Below are 21,709 nucleotides of genomic sequence, written 5' to 3'. Positions count from 1 at the left end.
GAACTATGACGTCTTCATTATTGTTAGAATCATGCGAACGAACCCTATAGTTGTAACGCTATATAAGCTACGTTAACATGTGACCGCGTCATAACAATAAGGATATATTCATGTCACGTGGAAGCGAGTGGCGCAGTTGGTTAAACACTGCAGTCACGACACCAATGGTTGGTGGTTCAAGTATCGGCTCTGCCATGTTTATATGTGGTCTATCTGGGCTCCTCAACTCCGATCCGCTGTAAATACAGCGTATTGAAAAGCTCAGGCGAAGAGAGAGCCGAACTCCAGAATGATGACAGCAAATGACACGGAAAAAAGACTCAAGTCTGGTGGGCAAGTCAATCTGGCAAAACAAAAGTAGTATTCGTCATCGGCAACCTTGAAAACCCTATAACAGCACCTAGATTTTCTGCCGAATTATTTTTATTTTATTTTGTTGACCAGTGGTATAATTTGTTGCAGAACGCAATCGTCAAGATATCTACGCTGCGATGTGTCGTGAATAAGGCCAGAAATGATGAAAGCATATTAGCATGGAGATTAGTTTGACTTGGGTTCGGTTAGTATAGGCTGGGTTTTAGGAGTTTTTTGGGATCGACTTGATGTTTCTTGATAGCACAAAAAGCACGCAAATTTGCTCGTAGGCGATTAATTTGCAATAATCCAGTAACGTCATTGTTTTCTCTATTTACACCAGCAGTATTTTTGATAGCGGTAACCCGAATGATATAAGCCTGGGTCTCGAACACGCGATCCACGAGAACATTAGCTATATGGCATCACATTCAAACGCTACTATGCGGTGGAAGATCTTCTATTAGGCCTACATAGAATAGCCTAATCTTGATGATGAAACATGAACCGCATATGATTCGAGACTGAAATCTGTGACTTGGAGTTGGAGGCGACCTTACGCTGAATTAATCGGAATGACTCGGTGACAAGATGAAAATGATTCGAGTCGACTCCGAGTAACTCGGAGTGTCGTGACATGTTTATAACCATGGAGGCAAAAATTATTATTCGCGTGAACAGGGGATCGTAATAGACGATAAGCTCGTGACATGGTATTTTGCTATCGACGCAAGTTGTTATAACAACATCTAGCATTCTGTTGCCCCCTTAATGTGCAGCCAGTTGCATCTTTGATCCCTTCATCCGTAGCTTTATGGCCGATTAAAGATGGCGAATGCCGCAATGGCACGCTCCACCGCTGTGACACCAGTGAAGTAAAATCCAACGCTGTTCTATTTTGACTTGGGCAATGACATGACCAATAGCCTATACTAGGTGCCGGCAACCTTTTATGTGCAGCGTGCCAAAATGTCAAAAAATGTCGATTTTTTACCAGCTTGCGTGCCAAACATTTAATGTATTAATATTTAACGTTTCAAGCAGCAAGGAACACCACCAACCGTTTTTCTACGCCTGGCAACGCCATTCGTCACGCCAGCAATTCTTGATTGGCCGTGAAGGGATTGAATTTTGGACACTACCGTACCCGACCTATCGCTTATATGTAGGCTCACGTGATATTCACATAATTTATTTTCAGTCGCGCCATTGGGCAATGATCGATCTTGTGTGGTTGATTGGATCGTTTCCAAGTCCACTATGTTGGTTACCGTATCCAATAAATCATAAATGACGGGCCAATCAGTGTAGCTACGATGATATGGTCTGATGATGATGAAAAATGTTTCCCCCCTCCCCACAGTCTCATTCAAATCGGTTTGGCGTCACATTAAGGTCGGTCTGACACTATATTTGTCGGCAAAGGTCGCAGTCAAGCGGTAAGGATTGGCGTTGCTCAAGATATTGAATCGCGTGCACACCAGACTCTACGCCCGAAAGACGAACACGATTCGCATTTGGACACGGGGCTTATTATTTTCCTTGGCCGATCTCATTTGATATACGTGCGGCTCAAGCTGCAGGTGCGGGCGCTGGCCATTCGGCGCTGGTCACTTCGGCGCCTTGCCAATGGACATATCAATGTCTAACGTTTTGTCCATGATGCAGCGGCTATTTTGTTTGAAGGTTTTATCGCCGCCAATCACTTTGGCAACGCATAGACCGCCTGTTAGTCGCATGGTCGGATATTGTCCGAAACTCTATATCTAGGTCATGTATTCTATAGCGTGAAGATGCCCAGCGTCGTAATGCCGGTTCAGTAGTTGCACTCCCGCAGGCTACACAGTGAATAACACTCCTCGACTAAAGAATCCAAACGTTTTCAAACGATGTTCGGTTGATGTTCTTTCACAACTGCTAATACGGTTGACTCATTTTTGTACACTATGCATAGATTCTTAAAACATTTTATAAATACAACATATATATTTATCTATTTATTGGGGGTTCCCACAGCATAATTAACACATCAGGCTCTATGTGTCGGAGGTTTCTCTGGGCTATCCATTGCCGATCTCACTGCAGTTGCAGTGCATTGAAAAGCCCAGATTGAAAGTGAGCCGTCCTAGAAGTCGGCAGCAAAGACCTCGACGGGGACGCATTGGTGCGAGAGAGACTGACCTCTGGATGTGCGAAAGAATGAAGAAGTCGTCCCCAAGATTAACACAAAGACAAAGACTTATGAACATTACAAATATTCGTGTCGTGGTGCACATAGCCTGAAAAAGGCGAGAAGCACCACTGTAAAATGTGAAATAATAATAATAATTTTGGATCGCCTACGAGCATTTCACGTTTTGAAAACTTCTGTTTCACTTTTTGCAAAAACATGGTATGAGTATGTCGTTTCCGTGAAATCATTTGGCATGCCATGACAAATCATTTCGCGTGGCACAAATGGCACGCGTGCCGGGGTTTGCCTACCCCGGGCCTACACTTATCAATATGGGACCCCAAACCTAGATTCGGCCATGGTGCCTATTTCTCATAATTGCGACAAATGATGCGTACTCCCTGCCTAGTAGAACGACAATTTTAGTCAAATATTTGTGAATGTGGTTTTCATTGGTGCCACGCGTAAATTGGTAAAATAAGTAGTAAATCATAAGTTCACTATATTTGCGGAATCTCAATCTGCTATTCCGGCCAATAGTACAATTTCACCTCGTCAAATACGACATACTTGAACATACATTGAATACCCATATTGACGTCGTGTTCCGCAGGGTAGTCAAAAATTTGGAAATTGGCCCCCGAGTGCATTTGAGTCAAACATCAAACACTAAATTGATTTTCGTTACTCAGTCGGCGTTGGTGGTTAGATTTCTAACGTGGGCTATTATCCTATAATATATACTGATAATATGACCGTCCACCGGTCGTTTCGTTAACAGCGCTTAAATAAACTTCGTTACATGCTGTCATTTTACAATGAGCTTCATGGAATACATGGTTTTGCGGCCAGATATATAGCGACACGTAATGAAAGATAAGGCTCGCGAAATTTTCCGGATGCAGCACAATAGCCTACATATTCCAGATTATTAAAATACTGTTGCATATTGTCGACTAGTTTAGACGTCGCTGGCAAATTGTAAATGCTTCAACACCGGGATGAAAAAAAATTGAATGATTTGAATTTTGAGTGCATGAGAATCAAGCTCTCTTGAATGAAAAGCTTAGCTGGAATTCCTTTCCATGGGGTGAATCAGTGGTTGCAAACCCTTCTCCTATTCACGGCTGCATTACGGTTAATCATGTAGCCTGCGGCCACATTCCATGGCATAGTCGCGATGAACTATCAGGATGCCAAATACCGATGTTAAGAGATCCATCTCCATTTCCGGTGAGCTCCAGACTTATCTATTAGTTCATATTCGCTTACTACACGCACCGGCACCGAAATCGCGAGTGGTCAATTGGTCATGTTACGGGAACGGTTATGATCGCGCGAAGTGCGAAAAACTTTCAGATTCACTAATGAATTTCGTCATTATTGTTGATAGTTTCACATATTCCTATCAAACATTAATTCTTTTTCAGCCCATGTGATCGCATTCACCGGTAGAGTTGATCAAGGGGTGTCTTCAAAAACTGAGGGCAAGTTTTGCATAATGGTGCATCATGCTGTAGGCCAATTGCTATCAGTGACTTTGTTGCATGCTGTTATTTCTTGACCTCCCAATTTGACAATTATTAATCGACATAGCTCTATACACCCTAATTTCTAGGCAACGTAAAAGTATGAAAGTGTGCATAATTTTCGGCCCAAAATCCTAAATGCAACATCAGCCCTTTTCTGCATATTACCTCACAATAGATCAAAGAAGCCATACCAAACCTGCAAATTATTTGCTGCATTTCTACCAGCAACAATTTTTCTAGAATTCACGAATTCCAATCCATGACAACAGGTGCATGGAACCGCACCAACAAACACTAAAACGAATTTTATCACCCTTTCGGCCTTTTCGGCTAAATTTATGTCATGAATATTCCTATATTTATGATATCTACGCTGTCGCATCGTTACCAATTTTAAAAATATACAATGTTCTCTGTGTTGCAAAGTACTAAACGCTGCGGTAGTCGAATTACCTCCGACGAGTATTGGCAAACGATAGAATAAATGGCGAAGGATTTTATCCTGAATGGTTTTTGAGGCGAAGTAGGATAACGAACAATTTCGAATCGTTGGGGAAATGTCTTCTTGGATATTACGGATTATTCATGATGACGCACCTGGATATTTTGATCCCGACATCCGTTCAATACTCCTTGCAACTTAGTCTTGGTGAGACAACAATCTTGGAGTTGCAATTCCTTGCAATCTGACAGCTTCATAATGTGAACGAGTATTTCATATCCATCTTCATTCATTGAATTGTCGACGATAACGAGCTTTTGCAACTAAAATGATAAAATATGGTATAACATTACTTTTATTAGGCTTCGAAAATGAAATCGAATTTTATGTCAGTAAACTGTAAAAGACTATCAGTATCACATTACTGTGCTACGATTACTTCGCCATCATTTCAAGTAAAATAATATTGCAATTGCGGGTGGGCGGCATCGAGGGCTCGGAAGATACGATTCCGAATCGGGAATTGATCCTCGCATCGATTAGATCGAATGTTCTAGATTTCATTTGATCGTATACACTCAAATACAATAGAAATTTGTAAAATTACCTACGAGCTAGTTACCTCACATTATTTGGAAACTCGGTCGTCGGTCGTAACAAATGTGTGGGGCCGATTTCGACGTAGAATTCTGTTGACTGGAATGATAGCAATATCTGCCTCTTACAAAATGTTGTCGCCATTGGGATATCGGCAAGTAAATCTGTCCGATTGAAACCACGGAGACGTCAGGTCTACTGTGTTTGGCAGCTTTAAAGCATACCTTTATGTAGTTTTTATGATCACTAATTTACTAGTGATCAGTCAATAACGACAGTATTAGGGTTTGTACGGCACTCAGCCAATATTCATAAACACTTTTGGGAGATCGAAATGAGACACTCGGTCTTTACGTCACTCAGCAACTATATAGAATCTCAAATGTTATGATAGACACAATCACCAGCTTTTATTGTCGTGCAATATATACTCTGTTTTACCAATGATTTAAATTTCGATTGCATGTAAAACAAACTGCCCTGAATGCAAAGCCAAGAGGCATTTAATTTTAAAAATATACATTGATCGCTGTGCAGAAAATTCTCAGGGCCTGCAATATTGAGAGCACTCATAGCACGGTCCACTTTTAGGCTTTTTTAAGAAACCGCTACCGCTGATCTGGTGAATGAAGAGGAGCCTAGCCGTGGATAAATCTGTAACGCTTGGCTGGAAATTCTGGAGTGGACCTGGGTCAGACTCGAACCCGCAACCAATTGGTGTTGCAGCCGTGGATCATACCATTATGCTATCTTGTTATGGCGATTCAGCTTGGAGCAGGGTTGTCAAACTCAAATGGCGACGCGGGTCGGATTTAAACCTTCAAATCTGTCACGAGCCGGACCATCAGTCAACTCGGTTCAAAATTTTTCCACATGTCCTTATTTTTCACGTGAATATTCTAGTATCGATCATATATACTTAATAGTGCATTAAATCATATCACGGATCATGGTGTTTATATTCTAGCAACGACTTTATTCCCGAACAATGGAATTGGCAAAAATGCGATGATTTGTCTGTTGAGTAGAGTTATGGAGCGCTAAATCAGTGGCACTAACGGCGATATAAGTTGGCGTATTTTTATGCTCCCTTTTTAGTCGCTTGTTTGTTTGGTTTGAGGTATTCATGGGGTTTGTCGACTACTATGGTCATTTACACCAGGACAATGTGCTTCATCTAAATTTCGTAGCTGCTGACCTGCAGCACGGTCCACTCATAGGCTTTTATAAGACGCCACTTACGCGACAGACTAGGACAACTAGAAAATTTTTAGCTTTTCCGAATTAGATTATAATTATTATTAGAGCTATACGATTTTTCCAAATTAGATTAGAATTAGAATTAGATTAACACAGTTATTTCCAAATTAGATTATAATTACAATTAGACTTTGGCTACTGAATTCGGAAAAACTTGGAAATTGAATGGAATTCTGAATGAGAAATAAATGCAGCAAAATTTAAGTACATATCAAATCACAATGGAGTCTCATAACAAAGAGACTGGTTAACGTCTGTATATCAAGCTTTGCTCGTTTTGCACTATATCAGAGGTCATCAACACGCGGCCCGCGAATCTGTATTTTGAGGCAGGCAATCTGATCTGTGAATTTGAATAAAGGCGAATAAAGCATTTTTAAATGCGGAAAATGATTTCACTTTCAAATTAATATTGTTGTTATTTTAAATAAACCTATTCGTCTGTGCTCAACAACACTATTCCTCGCGATAGCGGAAATGGCTTCAACGATGGCAACAGCATTGCATCGATGGCGAGTCAGCTAGTATGAATAGGCATATTGCCATGACGTACAATGGACCCGACACCGCCAAGCCCAAGACCGAGACGCTTAGAAAATGGGCCTGAGCTTCCCCACAATCAATCTTTAGGATGAGATAGTCTTTCACCTAGCTACATGTCTATCCAGCCCCAATATCGATTCATTTGTATTTGACCTCACTGCGTATGCAGTACCGTAAGAAAACCCCAAATTGATCTATTGAAGTCGAGCTTCTAAAATCGTCAGCAAAAGACACTGAAGAGGACGCATGCAAACGAGATAGATATCGATGATGAATGGACGCGTGATAGGAAGTAGTCCGAAAAGAGTTCCAAAGGCAAAGATCGATGAACATTGCAACATTCATTATCATGGCGCAAATAACATGATTGGACGATAAGCGTCACAATTGTTCCAGAATACAAACGAACAATCTACCATGCCGGTAGGCTATTATTCGTCGCACAACAACTACTAATTATGTACGGTGTAAGTAATGCGATGGCGGCTTGGCTCTGAATTTCCCTGTTCGTAGGGACTCGCTGCAAAATGCCGCGGTCTAATAGGCATTTTCAGAAAAACAATAAATTAGGTTAGAATTAAAATTAAAGTATAGGAACATTTCACAAATTAGATAAGAATAAGAATTAGAGAATAAGTACAATTCATAAATTAGATTGGAATTGAAATTGGAGCATAGAAACATTTTATAAATTAGATTAGAAGTAAAATTAGATCATAAGAACAATTCACAAATTAGATTAGTTTGATATCAGATGAAAACATGGTAATGACACTTTATATGTTCAGATCAGAGATGGGTGTGATGATTGATACAATTTCCAAAGAAGCGCTGAGCACAAAAGTATCTATCATTCTAGAAGACTGAGCATGAGACCATGATATAGACTTGGATAAGGTTAGAATTTAAATGTTTAATCTGGATCGTTAGTTGCTTCGTGATAGCGCAAAAACTACACGAATAAGACCACGCGCATTTGTATATGTTGTTTCTGACGAATTCCTACGACAGCTCAGAGTCCAATTCCGCCTACAGAATTTGTATTCAGCAACACTGGCCGTACGCTACTCTTCTATGCGCCTGGGAGCATTGTTCTGTCGAAGATGAGCAGTTTATGAAGCTGGAGGAGACGTAATTTTACTAATATAGTTCGTGATTATTTAGATCAGTGGTTCTTTACCTTGTCTCCAGCGCCTACCAGGGGGCGGCTTGAATTTTGAAGGGGCGGAAACGCTCAGGGGACGAAATAGGGAGCATTGGGCTCTGGTGGCGGTTGGGCCGCTGAAGAAAATTGTCTCGCAGCATATGGTGTAGTATGGACATATGATTATTGCTGACTTCTCATTGCAAACTAACATTCGACAAAATCTGCTAATTCACAACGTTTTTCGTTGCGCTCATCGCGAAATATCAACCGACCCCTGTTTTCATGAATGCAGTGATTAATTTTAAATCATGTAAAATGAATTTGGCGTACTTTTGGATTGCTAATTCCCCGTTATAACACTCCTTTCACGCTAGCTACTCCAAGTCGTTTTGACATCTTCCTATCCCCTCATTTTATCACAGTTTCGTGGTGTTTTGAAATTATGAAAATAATAATAAACTGATACTTATACTGATAGCTCGGGTTGTTTTCCATAAAATATTTTTAACTAGGTAGGGGAGATGTGGTACCGATGGATCAAAAATTGGAAAATTATCGCTGGCCCCAAAATGTCCAGCCGAAAACAGCAGATCTTTTTTTGGCACAGAACTTTGATACAAGCTCTACCTTTCGCGCACATATACATGAATATCCGTCTTTTCAAAAAATATTTATTGACGTTCAAAATTTGTAGCTTGAACGTGTCATCGGTCCCCACCCGGTGGGTCCAATGACACACGACCTGGGGACCTATGAGACATATCCTCTCGAAAACTCAAATGTGACAACTTTTCTTGCTCAGTATTATAATCTAAGCTACAGCAAGCCAAAGAAGAATGTTTGGTTGCAACCGTCCAAAAATTAAATAAAAATCAACTCAAATGTTGCCATAAAATCACGTTTCGATTTAGGCTCGAACTTTTAAATTTGAGGGTACATACATATTGTCCGAAAATCGACAGTGTGACTTCCAAATACCTAGTTATAGCGATAAAACATCATATGCAAGTTTTACATGAAGTGTTTCTGTACGTAGGCATGTTTTAGTTGTTGCATGATTAGTATGCTTGATTATTTTGCTTGATTTGGCTAATGTATCATCGGTCCCCACCTTATGAATTTTATACATGAATCGGAAAAAATTCCACTCAAGGTAGGTATTGAAAAAATAATAGGTGTCATTATATAGCCTGATACAAGCCCTACACTTCACATTAAAAATGATTGCCGGTTTGTCCGTGTTCAAGGTTATAAAGAAAAATGTATGTGTCGATCTAAATTTAGTTTACACCCCCATAAACAGAAAACATCTGTCAAAGACCTCATAGCTAGCGCACGTCGAAATTTTTTGCATGTGAGGAAAGATTTGGCCAGCATGCAATTGTAGACAAGTTCACGGAGTTTAATCATGGAATTATCATGGAGAATTTTTAAAGTATTTTCGGTCCCAGTGATCCATGGGTACCACATCTCCCCTATTTTATCCTGAAGCGCACTGCGTGCCTAAATCGTAAAGGCGCTAAAGGCTACTGAACAACTTTCGAGAGTGATGTCCTTTGTACAATAAAGGTGTTTTGCAGCTTTTTGGTAAAAACGAGTAATTAAATATGCTTGTATTTGAGAGCTACAAAATTATGTCGTCAGAATATTTCTTCATCGTATCATAAAGGGTGATACTGCTGAGTGTTGTTACCCGCATTCATGTTGAAACTAAGAGCAGCACTAAATGTAATGTGAGCAAATCTCTACCACATTCTCATTTGATTAAGGGGTCAGACAAAGCAATAAAACGAAACCAATACAATTTTATTCACCGTATTGCCAATCGCAGAGGAGAATTCGAGATGTGTCCATCGATCTCGAACCAAATGCCATGAGCCCGTAGCCCTTACCCGATGGTTGTTATAACAACCTGGATTAGATCTCGAAAACAGCATGAAAAATTATATCGTTAATTATTCGAGAGGTCTAATAGTGAATTCCTAACCGGAAAGCGGACTTCGACCACTTACCCATTGGTTTTTACACTACAGTCCTTAAAATAGGGGGCGCCAGACTCATTTTCATGTTTCACTAGGTTTCGGACCACTAAAACCTCGGATAATCGAATTCATGGAACCGGATGAATTCTCCGTGACTGGGAAACAGTTACAGAGTAAAACATCAGATGTGTTCGAAGATCATACTATAACATTCTTGACGAAACGAGCTCAAAATTTTTCAACCAAGGAATAACTGAATTATTTTGGTGACGATAAAAAAATTAATGAAACGATTGTACGTGTTTTTGTTAAGAGTTTGATTTCAGAGTAATAAATACAATGAACGTATAAATGAGTATAATTGTGGTTCTTGTTGCGACAGTGATCGGCAGACTATTCTGTAGGTGTGAAGCAGCGGTATGGAAACGTGCGAATAATCCGATGCTGCTGAAAGTCGGAATTATTCAGGTTACGCACGAATCAACAGACAGCATTAAAAAGATTAGAGTTAGAATAGAGAACACGATCGATCATTTGTTACGACTGAACTATGACGTCTTCATTATCGTTATAATCATGCGAGCGATCCCTATAGCTGTAACGCTAGTACACCACCACGTCTGTATAAGCTATACGTTAACATGTGACCGCGTCATAAGAATAAGGATATATTTATGTCACGGGGAAGCGAGTGGCGCAGTTGGTTAAACACTGCTGTCACGGTGGGTCGAGTCTCGGCTCTGCCATGTTTCTATGTGTCGGAGGTTTATCTGGGCTCCTCATCTCCGATCCCGCTATAAATACAGTGCATTGAAAAGCTCAGACAAAGAGAGAGCCGAACTCTTGAATGATGACAGCAAATGACCCAGAGAAAAGACTCAAGTCTAGTGGGCAAGTCAATCTGGCAAAACAAATGTACTATTCGTCATCAGCAACCTTGAAAACCCTATAGCAGTTCCTAGATGTTCTGCCAATTTTTTTTTATTTTTCATTTTGTTGACCAGTGCTATAGTTCGTTGCAGAACGCAATCTTCAAGATATCTACGGTGCGATGTGTCGTGAATAATATTGAAGGCCAGAAATGATGAAAATATATTAGCACGGAGATTAGTTCGGTTTTAGGAGTTTTTTTGGATCGACATGATGTTTCTTGGTAGCACAAAAAGCACGCAAATTCGCGCGTAGGCATTGACATGTTGTTATTACCAGCGACTTTTTAGCGACATTTAGGGACCGCATTCCGCATAAAGAATAAGCATTATGTCACACTGCATGTACGGCGGTACGCTAGATTTCTCTGCTATTGTTCGACATAGCTCCGTCCGTCTTAATTTGCATTTTACAAGCAACCTTAGAGAACGGACATGCGTGTGGTGAAATGCTAACTTTTCGGTCCAAAATCGTCAATTTTGTATTGCCGCATATTTGACGATTAATTTGCAATAATCCAGTAACGTCATGCCAAAGCTAGGCATTATTTTCTCTATTTACACCAGCAGTAGTTTTGATAGTGGTAACCCGTATGATCTAAGCCTGGGTCCCGAACACGCGACCCACAAGGACATTTTGCTCGGCCACGTCAAAATTTTGGATTTCCAAGGAGGCGATACTTGGAAGCAGCTCAGTGCAACGTTTCTTTTTGTCAGATTTGAAAAGTTATCATTTCCTTTAAATTTGCCAAAAAAACATACAACTACTGATTAAAGTTCGCTACATGGCATCACTTTCAAACGCTACTATGCGGTGGAAGATCTGCTATTACATAGAATATTCTAATCTTGATGATAAAACATGAACCGTATATGATTCGAGACTGAAAAATGTGACTTGGAGTTGGAGGCGACCTTTCGCTGAATTAGTCAGAATGACTCGGTGATAAAAAGTGAAAATGACTCGAGTCGACTCCGAGTAACTCGGAGTGTCGTGACATGTTTATAACCTGGACGCAAAAATTATTTTTCGCGTGACCAGGGGATCGTATTAGATGATAAGCTCGTGACATGGTATTTCGCTATCGACGTAAGTTGTTATATCAACATTTAGCATTCTGTTGCCCCCTTAATGTGCACTCAGTTGCATCTTTGATCCCTTAATCCATAGCTTTATGGCCGATTAAAGATGGCAAATACCGCAGCGGCACGCTCCACCGCTGTGACACCAGTAAAGTGAAATCCAACGCTGTTTTATTTTGACTTGGGCAATGACAAGATCAATAGCCTATACCAGGTGCCGGCAACCTTTTATGTGCAGCGTGCCAAAATGTCAAAAAATGTCAATTTTTTACTAGTTTCCGTGCCAAACATTGAATTTATTATTATTTAACGTTTCAAGCAGCAAGGAATACCACCAACCTGGCAACGCCATTCGTCACGCCGGCAATTCTTGATTGGTCTTGAAGGGATTGAATTTTGGACACTACCGCACCCGACCTATCGCTTATATGTAGGCCTGCGCGACATTTACATAATTTATTTTCTGTCGCGCCATTGGGCAATGATCGATCTTCTGCGGTTGATTGGATCGTTTCCAAGTCCACTATGTTTGTTACCATATCCAGTAAGTGGCGGGTCAATCAGTGTAGCTACGATGATATGGTCTGATGATGATGAAAAGTGTTTCCCCCCTCCCCACAGTCTCATTCAAATCGGTTTGGTGTCACATTAAGTTCGGTCTGACACTAGATTTGTCGGCAAAGGTCGCAGTCGAACGGTAAAGATTGTCGTTGCTCAAGATATGGAATCGCGTGCACACCAGACTCTACTTCCGAGAGACGAACACGATTCGCATTTCGACACGGGGCTCATTATCTTCCGTGCGGCTCAAGCTGCGGGCGCTGGCAATTCGGCGCAGGTCACTCCGGCGCCTTGCCAGTGGACATATCAATGTCTAACGTTTTGTCCATGATGCAGCGGCTATTTTGTTTCAAGGTTTTATCGCCGCCAATCATTTTGGCAACGCATAGACCGCCTGTTAGTCGCATGGTCGGATGTTGTCCGAAACTCTATATCTAGATCGTGTATTCTATAGCGTGAAGATGCCCAGCGTCGTAATGCCGGTTCAGAAGTTGCAATCCCACAGGCTACAAAGTGAATAACACTCCGAGACTAAAGCATCCAAACGTTTTCAAACGATATTCGGTTGACGTTCTTTCACAACTGCTAATACGGTTGACTCATTTCTGTACACTATGCATAGATTTTTAAAACATTTTATAAATGCATATATATTTATCTATTTATTGGGGGTTCCCATAACATAATTAACACATCAGGCTCTATGTGTCGGAGGTTTCTCTGGGCTACCCATTGCCGACCTCACTGCAGTTGCAGTGCATTGAAAAGCCCAGATTGAAAGTGAGCCGTCCTAGAAGTCGGCAGCAAAGACCTCGACGGGGACGCATGGGTGCGAGAAAGACTGACGTCTGGATGTGCGGAAGAATGAAGAAGCCGTCCCCAAGATTAACACAAAGACAAAGACTTATTAACATTACAAATATTCCTGTCGTGGTGCACATAGCCGGAAAAAGGCGAGAAGCACCACTGTAAAATGTGAAATAATAATAATAATTTTGGATTGCCTACGAGCATTTCACGTTTTGAAAACTTCTGTTTCACTTTTTGCAAAAACATGGTATGAATATGTCGTTTGCGTGAAATCATTTGGCATGCCATGAAAAATCATTTCGCGTGGCACAAATGGCACGAATGCCGGGGTTTGCCTACCCCTGGCCTATACTTATCAATATGGTACCCCAAACCTAGATTCGGCTATGGTGCCTATTTCTCATAATTGCGACAAATGATGCGTACTCCCTGCCTAGTACAATGACAATTTTAGTCAAATATTTGTGTATGTGGTTTTCATTGGTGCCACGCGTAAATTGGTAAAATAAGTAGTAAATCATAAGTTCACTATATTTTCGGAATCTCAATCTGCTATTCCGGCCAATAGTACAATTTCACCTCGTCAAATACGACATACTTGAACATACATTGAATACCCATATTGACGTCGTGTTCCGCAGGGTAGTCAAAAATTTGGAAATTGGCCCCCGAGTGCATTTGAGTCAAACATCAAACACTAAATTGATTTTCGTTACTCAGTCGGCGTTGGTGGTTAGATTTCTAACGTGGGCTATTATCCTATAATATATACTGACAATATGACCGTCCACCGGTCGTTTCGTTAACAGCGCTTAAATAAACTTCGTTACATGCTGTCATTTTACAATGAGCTTCATGGAATACATGGTTTTGCGGCCAGATATATAGCGACACGTAATGAAAGATAAGGCTCGCGAAATTTTCCGGATGCAGCACAATAGCCTACATATTCCAGATTATTAAAATACTGTTGCATATTGTCGACTAGTTTAGACGTCGCTGGCAAATTGTAAATGCTTCAACACCGGGATGAAAAAAAATTGAATTATTTGAATTTTGAGTGGATGAGAATCAAGCTATCTTGAATGAAAAGCTTAGCTGGAATTCATTTCCAAGGGGTGAATCAGTGGTTGCAAACCCTTCTCCTATTCACGGCTGCATTACGATTAATCATGTAGCCTGCGGCCACATTCCATGGCATAGTCGCGATGAACAATCAGGATGCAAAATACCGACGTTAAGAGATCCATCTCTATTTCCGTTGAGCTCCAGACTTATCTATTAGTTCATATTCGCTTACTACACGCACCGGCACCGAAATCGCGAGTGGTCAATTGGTCATGTTACGGGAACGGTTATGATCGCGCGAAGTGCGAAAAACTTTCAGATTCACTAATTTCGTCATTATTGTTGATAGTTTCACATATTGCTATCAAAAATTAATTCTTTTTCAGCCCCCGTGATTGCATTCACCGGTAGAGTTAATCAAGGGGTGTCTTCAAAAACTGAGGGCAAGTTTTGCATAATGGTGCATCATGCTGTGGGCCAATTTTTATCAGTCACTTTGTTGCATGCTGTTATTTCTTGACCTCCCAAGTTGACGATCATTAATCGACATAGCTCTATCCACCCTAATTTATAGGCAACGTAAAAGTATGAAAGTGTGCCCAATTTTCGGCCCAAAATCCTAAATGCAACATCGGCTCGTTTCTGCATATTACCTCACAGTAGATCAGGGACGCCATACCAAAGCTGCAAATTATTTTTCGCATTTCTACCACCAACAATTTTCCTAGAATTCCCAAATTCTAATCCATGACAACAGGTGAATGGAACCGCACCAACAAACCCTAAAACGATTTTTATCACTCTTTCGGCCTTTTCGGCTAGATTTATGGATATTATTTTATTATATTATGGATATTTATTCTTGGATATTACGGATTGTTCATGATGACGCACCTGGATATTTTGATCCCGACATACGTTCAACACTCCTTGCAACTTAGTCTTGGTGAGACAACAATTTTGGAGCACCAGGTGCTTGCAATCTGACAGCTTCATAATGTCAACGAGTATCTCATATCCATCTTCATTCATTGAATTGTCGTTGATACTGAGCCTTTGCAACTAAAATGATAAAATATCGTATAACATTACTTTCATTAGCCTTCGAAAATGAAATTGAAATTCCTGTCATTAAACTGTAAAATACTATTAGTATCACATTACTCTGCTACGATTGCTTCGGCATCATTTCAAGTAAAATAATATTGCAATGGTGGCTGGGCGACATCGAGGGCTCGGAAGACGCGATTCCAAATCGAGAATTGATCCTCGAGTCGAATAGAATGTTCTAGATTTCATTTGATCGGATACACTAGAACACAACAGAAATTTGTAAAATTACCTACGAGCTAGTTCCCTGGCAATATTTGAAACTCGGTCTTCTGAGTAACAAATGTGTGGGGCCGATTTCGACGTAGAATTCTGATGACGGGAATGATGGCAATCTCTGCCTCTTTCAAAATGCTGTCGCCATTAGGATATCGGCATGTAAATCTGTCCGATTGAATCCACGGAGACGGCAGGTCTACAGTGTTTGGCAGCTTTAAAGCATACCTACATGCAGTTTTTATGATTACTAATTTGATAGTGATCACTCAATAACGACAGTATTATAGGGTTTGTACGGCACTCAGCCAGTACTCATAAACACTTTTGGGAAATAGAATTGGGACACTCACTCGGTCTTTACGTCACTCTGCAACTATATCGAAGCTCAAATGTTATAATAGACAAAATCACCAGCTTTTAATGTCGTGCAATATATACTCTGATTTTTCAATGATTTAAATTTCTATTGCATGTAGAACAAACTGTCCTGAATGCAAAGCCAAGACGCATTTAATTTTAAAAATATACATTGATCGCTGTGCAGAAAATACTCAGGGCCGGCAATATTGAGAGCACCCATAGCACGGTCCACTTCTAGGCTTTTCAAAGAAACCACTACCACCGAGCTTGTGAATGAATAGGAGCCTAGCCTTGAATAAATCCATAACACTTGGCTGGGGATTCTGGAGTCGACCTCGGTCAGACTGGAACCCGCAACAAATTGGTGTTGCAGCCGTGGATCGTACCATTATGCTATCTCGTCATGGCGATTCAGCTTGGAGCAGGGTTGTCAAACTCAAATCGTGACGCGGGTCGGATTCAAGCCTTCAAATTTGTCACGGGCCGGACCATCAGACAACTCAGTTCAAAATTTCGCCACGTGTCTTTATTTTTCACTTGAATATTTTAGTGTCGATCATATACACATGATAGTACATTAGATCATATCACGGATCATGGTGTTTATATTCTAGCAACGACTTTATTCGCGAACAATGGAAATGGCAAAAATGCGATGCTTTGCCTGTTGAATACAGTTATGGAGCGCTGAATCAGTGACGATTAGGTTGGCGTATTTTTATGCTCCCTTTTTAGTCGCTTGTTTGTTTGATTTGAGGTATTCATGGTGTTTGTCGACTACTATGGTCATTTACACCAGGCCAATGTGCTTCATTTAAATTTCGTAGCTGCTGACCTGCAGCACGGCCCACTCATAGGCTTTTATAAGACGCCGCTTACACGGCAGACTGGGACAACTAGAATTTTTTTAGCTTTTCATCTAGTAACGTATCTCGCTAGCCCAAAAAAGCGTTTCAAGGTATCGTGCACAGCTAAGGGTTCAAAATAAAAGGAAATTGATGACGGTGATATTCTGTTCTATTTTTATTCCTTTAATAAAATGTTACTTTTGTGGTCACTATGCCCATCGCCTATGTTAGGTAGCACAGCGTTGTACTGACATAGAGTTTTAAAACGTGGTTGCCTACTTTATATCGATATTGAATTTATGCGGCCCGCGGCCGCTACGAACTTTGAAAAGTGACCCACGACCCGTTTTGAGTTGGCGACCCCTGGTGTAAGTAATACGATGGCGGCTTCGCTCGGGATTGCCGTGTGCGAGAGAGAATCGCTGCAACACGCCGCGGTCAAATAGGCATTTTCAGGAAAACAATAAATTGGATTAGAATGAAAATTAGGGTATAGAAACAATTCATAAATTAGATTATAATTAAATTGGAGCATAGAAACATTTTATAAATTAGATTAGGATTAAAATTAGAGCAGAAGAACAATTCAAAAATTAGATTAGGGTGATAGCAGATGAAAACATGGTAATGACAATTTATATGTTCAGATCAGAGATGGATGTGATGATTGAAACAATTTCCGAAGGAGCGCTGAGTACAAAAATATCTAAGATTGAGCATGGGACCATGATATAGACTTGGATAAGGTTAGAATTTAAACGTCTAATCTGGATCGTTAGTTGCTTCGTGATAGTGCAAAAACTACACGAACGCGGCCACGCGCATTTACATATGTTGTTTCTGACGAATTCTTAAGACAGCTCAGAACCCAATTCCGCCTACAGAATTTGTATTCAGCAACACTGGCCATACGCTACTCTTCTATGCGTCCGGGAGCATTGTACTGTCGAAGAGGAGCAGTTTATGAAGCTGGAGGAGACGTAATTTTACCAATATAGTTCTTGATGATTTAGATCAGTGGTTCTCAACCTTGTCTCCAGCGCCTCCCATGGGGCTAATTGGATTTTTAGGGGATGGAAACGCTCAGGAGGCAAAATAGGGGGCACTTGGCTCTGGAGGCGGTTGGGGCGCTGACGAAAATGGTCTCGCAGCATATTGTGTAGTAAGTACATATGATTATTCCTGACTTCTCATTGCAAACTAACATTCGAGAAAATCTATCAAATCACAACGTTTTTCGTTGTGCTCATCGCGAAATATCCAACCAACCCATGCTTCCATGAATGCAGTGGTTTATTTCAAATTATGTAAAATGAATTTGGCGTACTTTTGGATTGCTAATTCCCCGTTATAACACTCCTTTCACGCTAACTACTCGAAGTAGTTTTGACATCTTCCTATCCTTTCATGGTATCACAGTTTTGTGGTGTTTTGAAATGATGAAAATAATAATAAACTGATATGTTTACTGATAGCTCGGGTTGTTTTCCATAAAATATTTTTAACTAGATATTTTATCCTGAAGCGCACTGCGTGCCTAAATCGTAAACTACTGAACAACTTTCGAGAATGTTGTCCTTTGTACATTAACGGTGTTTTGCAGCTTTTTGGTAAAAACGAGTTACTAAATATACTTGTATTTGAAAGCTCACAAATTATGTCGTCAGAATATTTCTTCATCGTATCATACAGGGTGATACTGCTGAGGGTTGTTACCCGCATTCATGTTGAAGCTAAGAGCAGCACTAAATGTAATGTGAGCAAATCTCTACCGTATTCTCATCTCATTAAGTGGTCACACAAAGCAATAAAACGAAACCAATACAATTTTATTCACCGTATTGCCAATCGCAGAGGAGAATTATAGATATGTCCATCGATCTCGAACCAAATGCCGTGAGCTCGTAGTCCTTACCCGATGGTTGTTATAACAACCTGGATTTGATCCCGAAAACAGCATAAAAATGATACCGTGAATTTGTCGAGTGGTCTAATAGTGAATTGCCAACCCGAAGGCGGACTTCGACCACTTACCCATTGTTTTTTACTACCCCCTTAAAATAGGGGGGCGGCAGACTTATTTTCATGAGTCACTAGGCTTCGGACCACTAAAACCTTAGATAATCGAATTCATGGAACCAGATGAATTTTCCGTGACTGGGAAACAGTTACAGTGTAAAACATCAGATGTGGGCGAAGATCCTACAATAGCATTCTTGACAAAAAGAGCGCAAGGATTTTCAACCAAGGAATACCTGAATTATTCTGGTGATTATTGATAGGATTGTACGTAGTTTTGTGAATAGTTTGATTTCAGAGTAATAAATGCAATGAATGTATAAATGTGTGTAATTGTGGTTCTTGTTGCGACAGTGAACGGCAGACTATTCTGTAGGTGTGAAAATGCGGTATGGAAACGTGCGAACAATCCGATGCAGCTGAAAGTCGGAATTATTGAGGTTACGCACGGATCAACAGACAGCATTAAAAGGATTAGAGTTAGAATAGAGAACACCATCTATCATTTGTTACGACTGAACTATCACGTCTTCATTATTGTTAGAATCATGCGAGCAATCCCTATAGTTGTAACGCTAGTATGCCACCACGTCTATATAAGCTACGTTAACATGTGACCGCGTCATTAGAATAGGAATATATCTATCTCACGGGGAAGCGAGTGGCGCAGTTGGTTAAACACTTGGTTGGTGGTCCGAGTCTCGGCGCTGCCATGTTTCTATGCGATTCGATCCGCTGTAAATACAGCGTATTGAAATGCTCAGACGAAGAGAGAGCTGAACTCCTGAATGATGACAGCAAATGACCCAGAGAAAAGACTCAAGTCTGATGGGCAAGTCAATCTGGCACAACAAGTTTAATATTCGTCATCGGCAACCTTGAAAACCCTATAACAGGTCCTAGATTTTCTGCCGAATTCTTTTTATTTTATTTTGTTGACCAGTGTTATAGTTTGTTGCAGAACGCAATCGTCAAGATATCTACGGTGCGATGTGTCGTGAATAATATTGAAGACCAGAAATGATGAAAGTATATTAGCATGGAGATTAGTTCGGTTAGGTTAGGCTCGGTTTTAGGAGTTTTTTTGGGATCGACATGATGTTTTTTGATAGCACAAAAAGCACGCTAATTTGCTCGTAGGGATTGACATGTTGTTATTACCAGCGACTTTTTAGCGACATTTAGTGACCGCATTCCGCATAGAGAATAAGCATTATGTCCCACTGCATGTGCGCTAGATTTCTCTGCTATTGTTCGACATAGCTCCGTCCGTCATAATTTGCATTTTACAAGCAACATTAGAGAACGGACATGCGTGGGGTTAAATGCTCACTTTTCGATCAAAAATCGTAAATTTCATATCGCCGCATATTTTGCGATTAATTTGCAATAATCCAGTAACGTCATGTCAAAGCTAGAAATTCTTTTCTCCATTTACACCAGCAGTAGTTTTGATAGTGGTAACCCCATGATCTAAGCCTGGGTCCAGAACACGCGACCCACGAGGACATTTTGCTCGGCCACGATACAATTTTACAAGGAGGCGATACTTGGATACAGCTCAGTGCAACATTTCTTTTTGTCACCTATGAAAAGTTATCATTCCCTTTAAATTTACCCTAAAAACATAAAACTACTGATCAAAGTTCGCTATATGGCATCACTTTCATACGCTACTATGCGGTGGAAGATCTGCTATTACATAGAATAGCCTAATCATGATGGTAACACACGAACCGTATATGATTCGAGAATGAAAATTGTGACTTGGAGTTAGAGGCGACCTTTCGCTGAATCACTCGGAATGACTCGGTGACAAGATGAAAATGACTCGAGTCGACTCCGAGTAGCTTGGAATGTCGTGACATGATTATAACCATGAATGCAAAAATTATTATTCGCGTGACCAGGGGATCGTAATAGATGATACGTTCGTGACATGGTATTTCGCTATCGACGCAAGTTGTTATAACAACATTTAGCATTTTCTTGCTCCCTAGATGTGCAGTCAGTTGCATCTTTGATCCCTTCATCCATAGCTTTATGGCCGATTAAAGATAGCGAATACCGCAATGGCACGCTCCCCCTCTGCGACACCAGTAAGTTAAATCCAACGCTGTTTTATTTTGACTAGGGCAATGACATGATCAATAGCCTATATCAAGTGCCGGCAACCTTTTATGTGCAGCGTGCCAAAATGTCAAAAAATTTCAATTTTTCACCAGCTTGCGTGCCGAACATGGAATTTATTAATATTTAACGTTTCAAGCAGCAAGGAATACCACAAACTGTTTTTCTGCAACCGGCAACGCCATTCGTCACGCCAGAAATTCTTGATTGGTCTTGAAGGGATTGAATTTTGGACACTACCGTACCCGACCTATCGCTTATATGTAGGCTCACGTGATATTTACATAATTTATTTTCAGTCGCGCCATTGGGCAATGATCGATCTTGTGTGGTTGATTGGATCGTTTCCAAGTCCACTATGTTGGTTACCGTATCCAATAAATCATAAATGACGGGCCAATCAGTGTAGCTACGATGATATGGTCTGATGATGATGAAAAATGTTTCCCCCCTCCCCACAGTCTCATTCAAATCGGTTTGGCGTCACATTAAGGTCGGTCTGACACTATATTTGTCGGCAAAGGTCGCAGTCAAGCGGTAAG

At 40.6% G+C, this 21,709-nt stretch overlaps 1 protein-coding gene across 1 annotated transcript in view; it reads right to left on the bottom strand.

Annotated features, from left to right (window-relative positions):
- LOC145435467 (NACHT, LRR and PYD domains-containing protein 14-like) overlaps window positions 1-21,709 on the bottom strand; it is a 105,325-nt gene that overhangs the window by 57,694 nt on the left and 25,922 nt on the right. Inside the window, exons 11-12 of the mRNA XM_080312745.1 lie at window positions 15,376-15,543; window positions 4,657-4,824 (exon numbers count right to left, since the gene is read on the bottom strand). Coding sequence (XP_080168871.1) covers window positions 4,657-4,824; window positions 15,376-15,543 — 336 coding nt within the window. The remainder of the gene's footprint in view (window positions 1-4,656; window positions 4,825-15,375; window positions 15,544-21,709) is intronic.

The sequence above is a fragment of the Botryllus schlosseri genome, chromosome 3 (assembly GCF_051294905.1).
Source record: "Botryllus schlosseri isolate E-star chromosome 3, Bs_hap1, whole genome shotgun sequence".
NCBI classification, from domain to species: Eukaryota; Metazoa; Chordata; class Ascidiacea; order Stolidobranchia; family Styelidae; genus Botryllus; species Botryllus schlosseri.
This window is presented reverse-complemented; position numbering and strand designations above follow the sequence as displayed.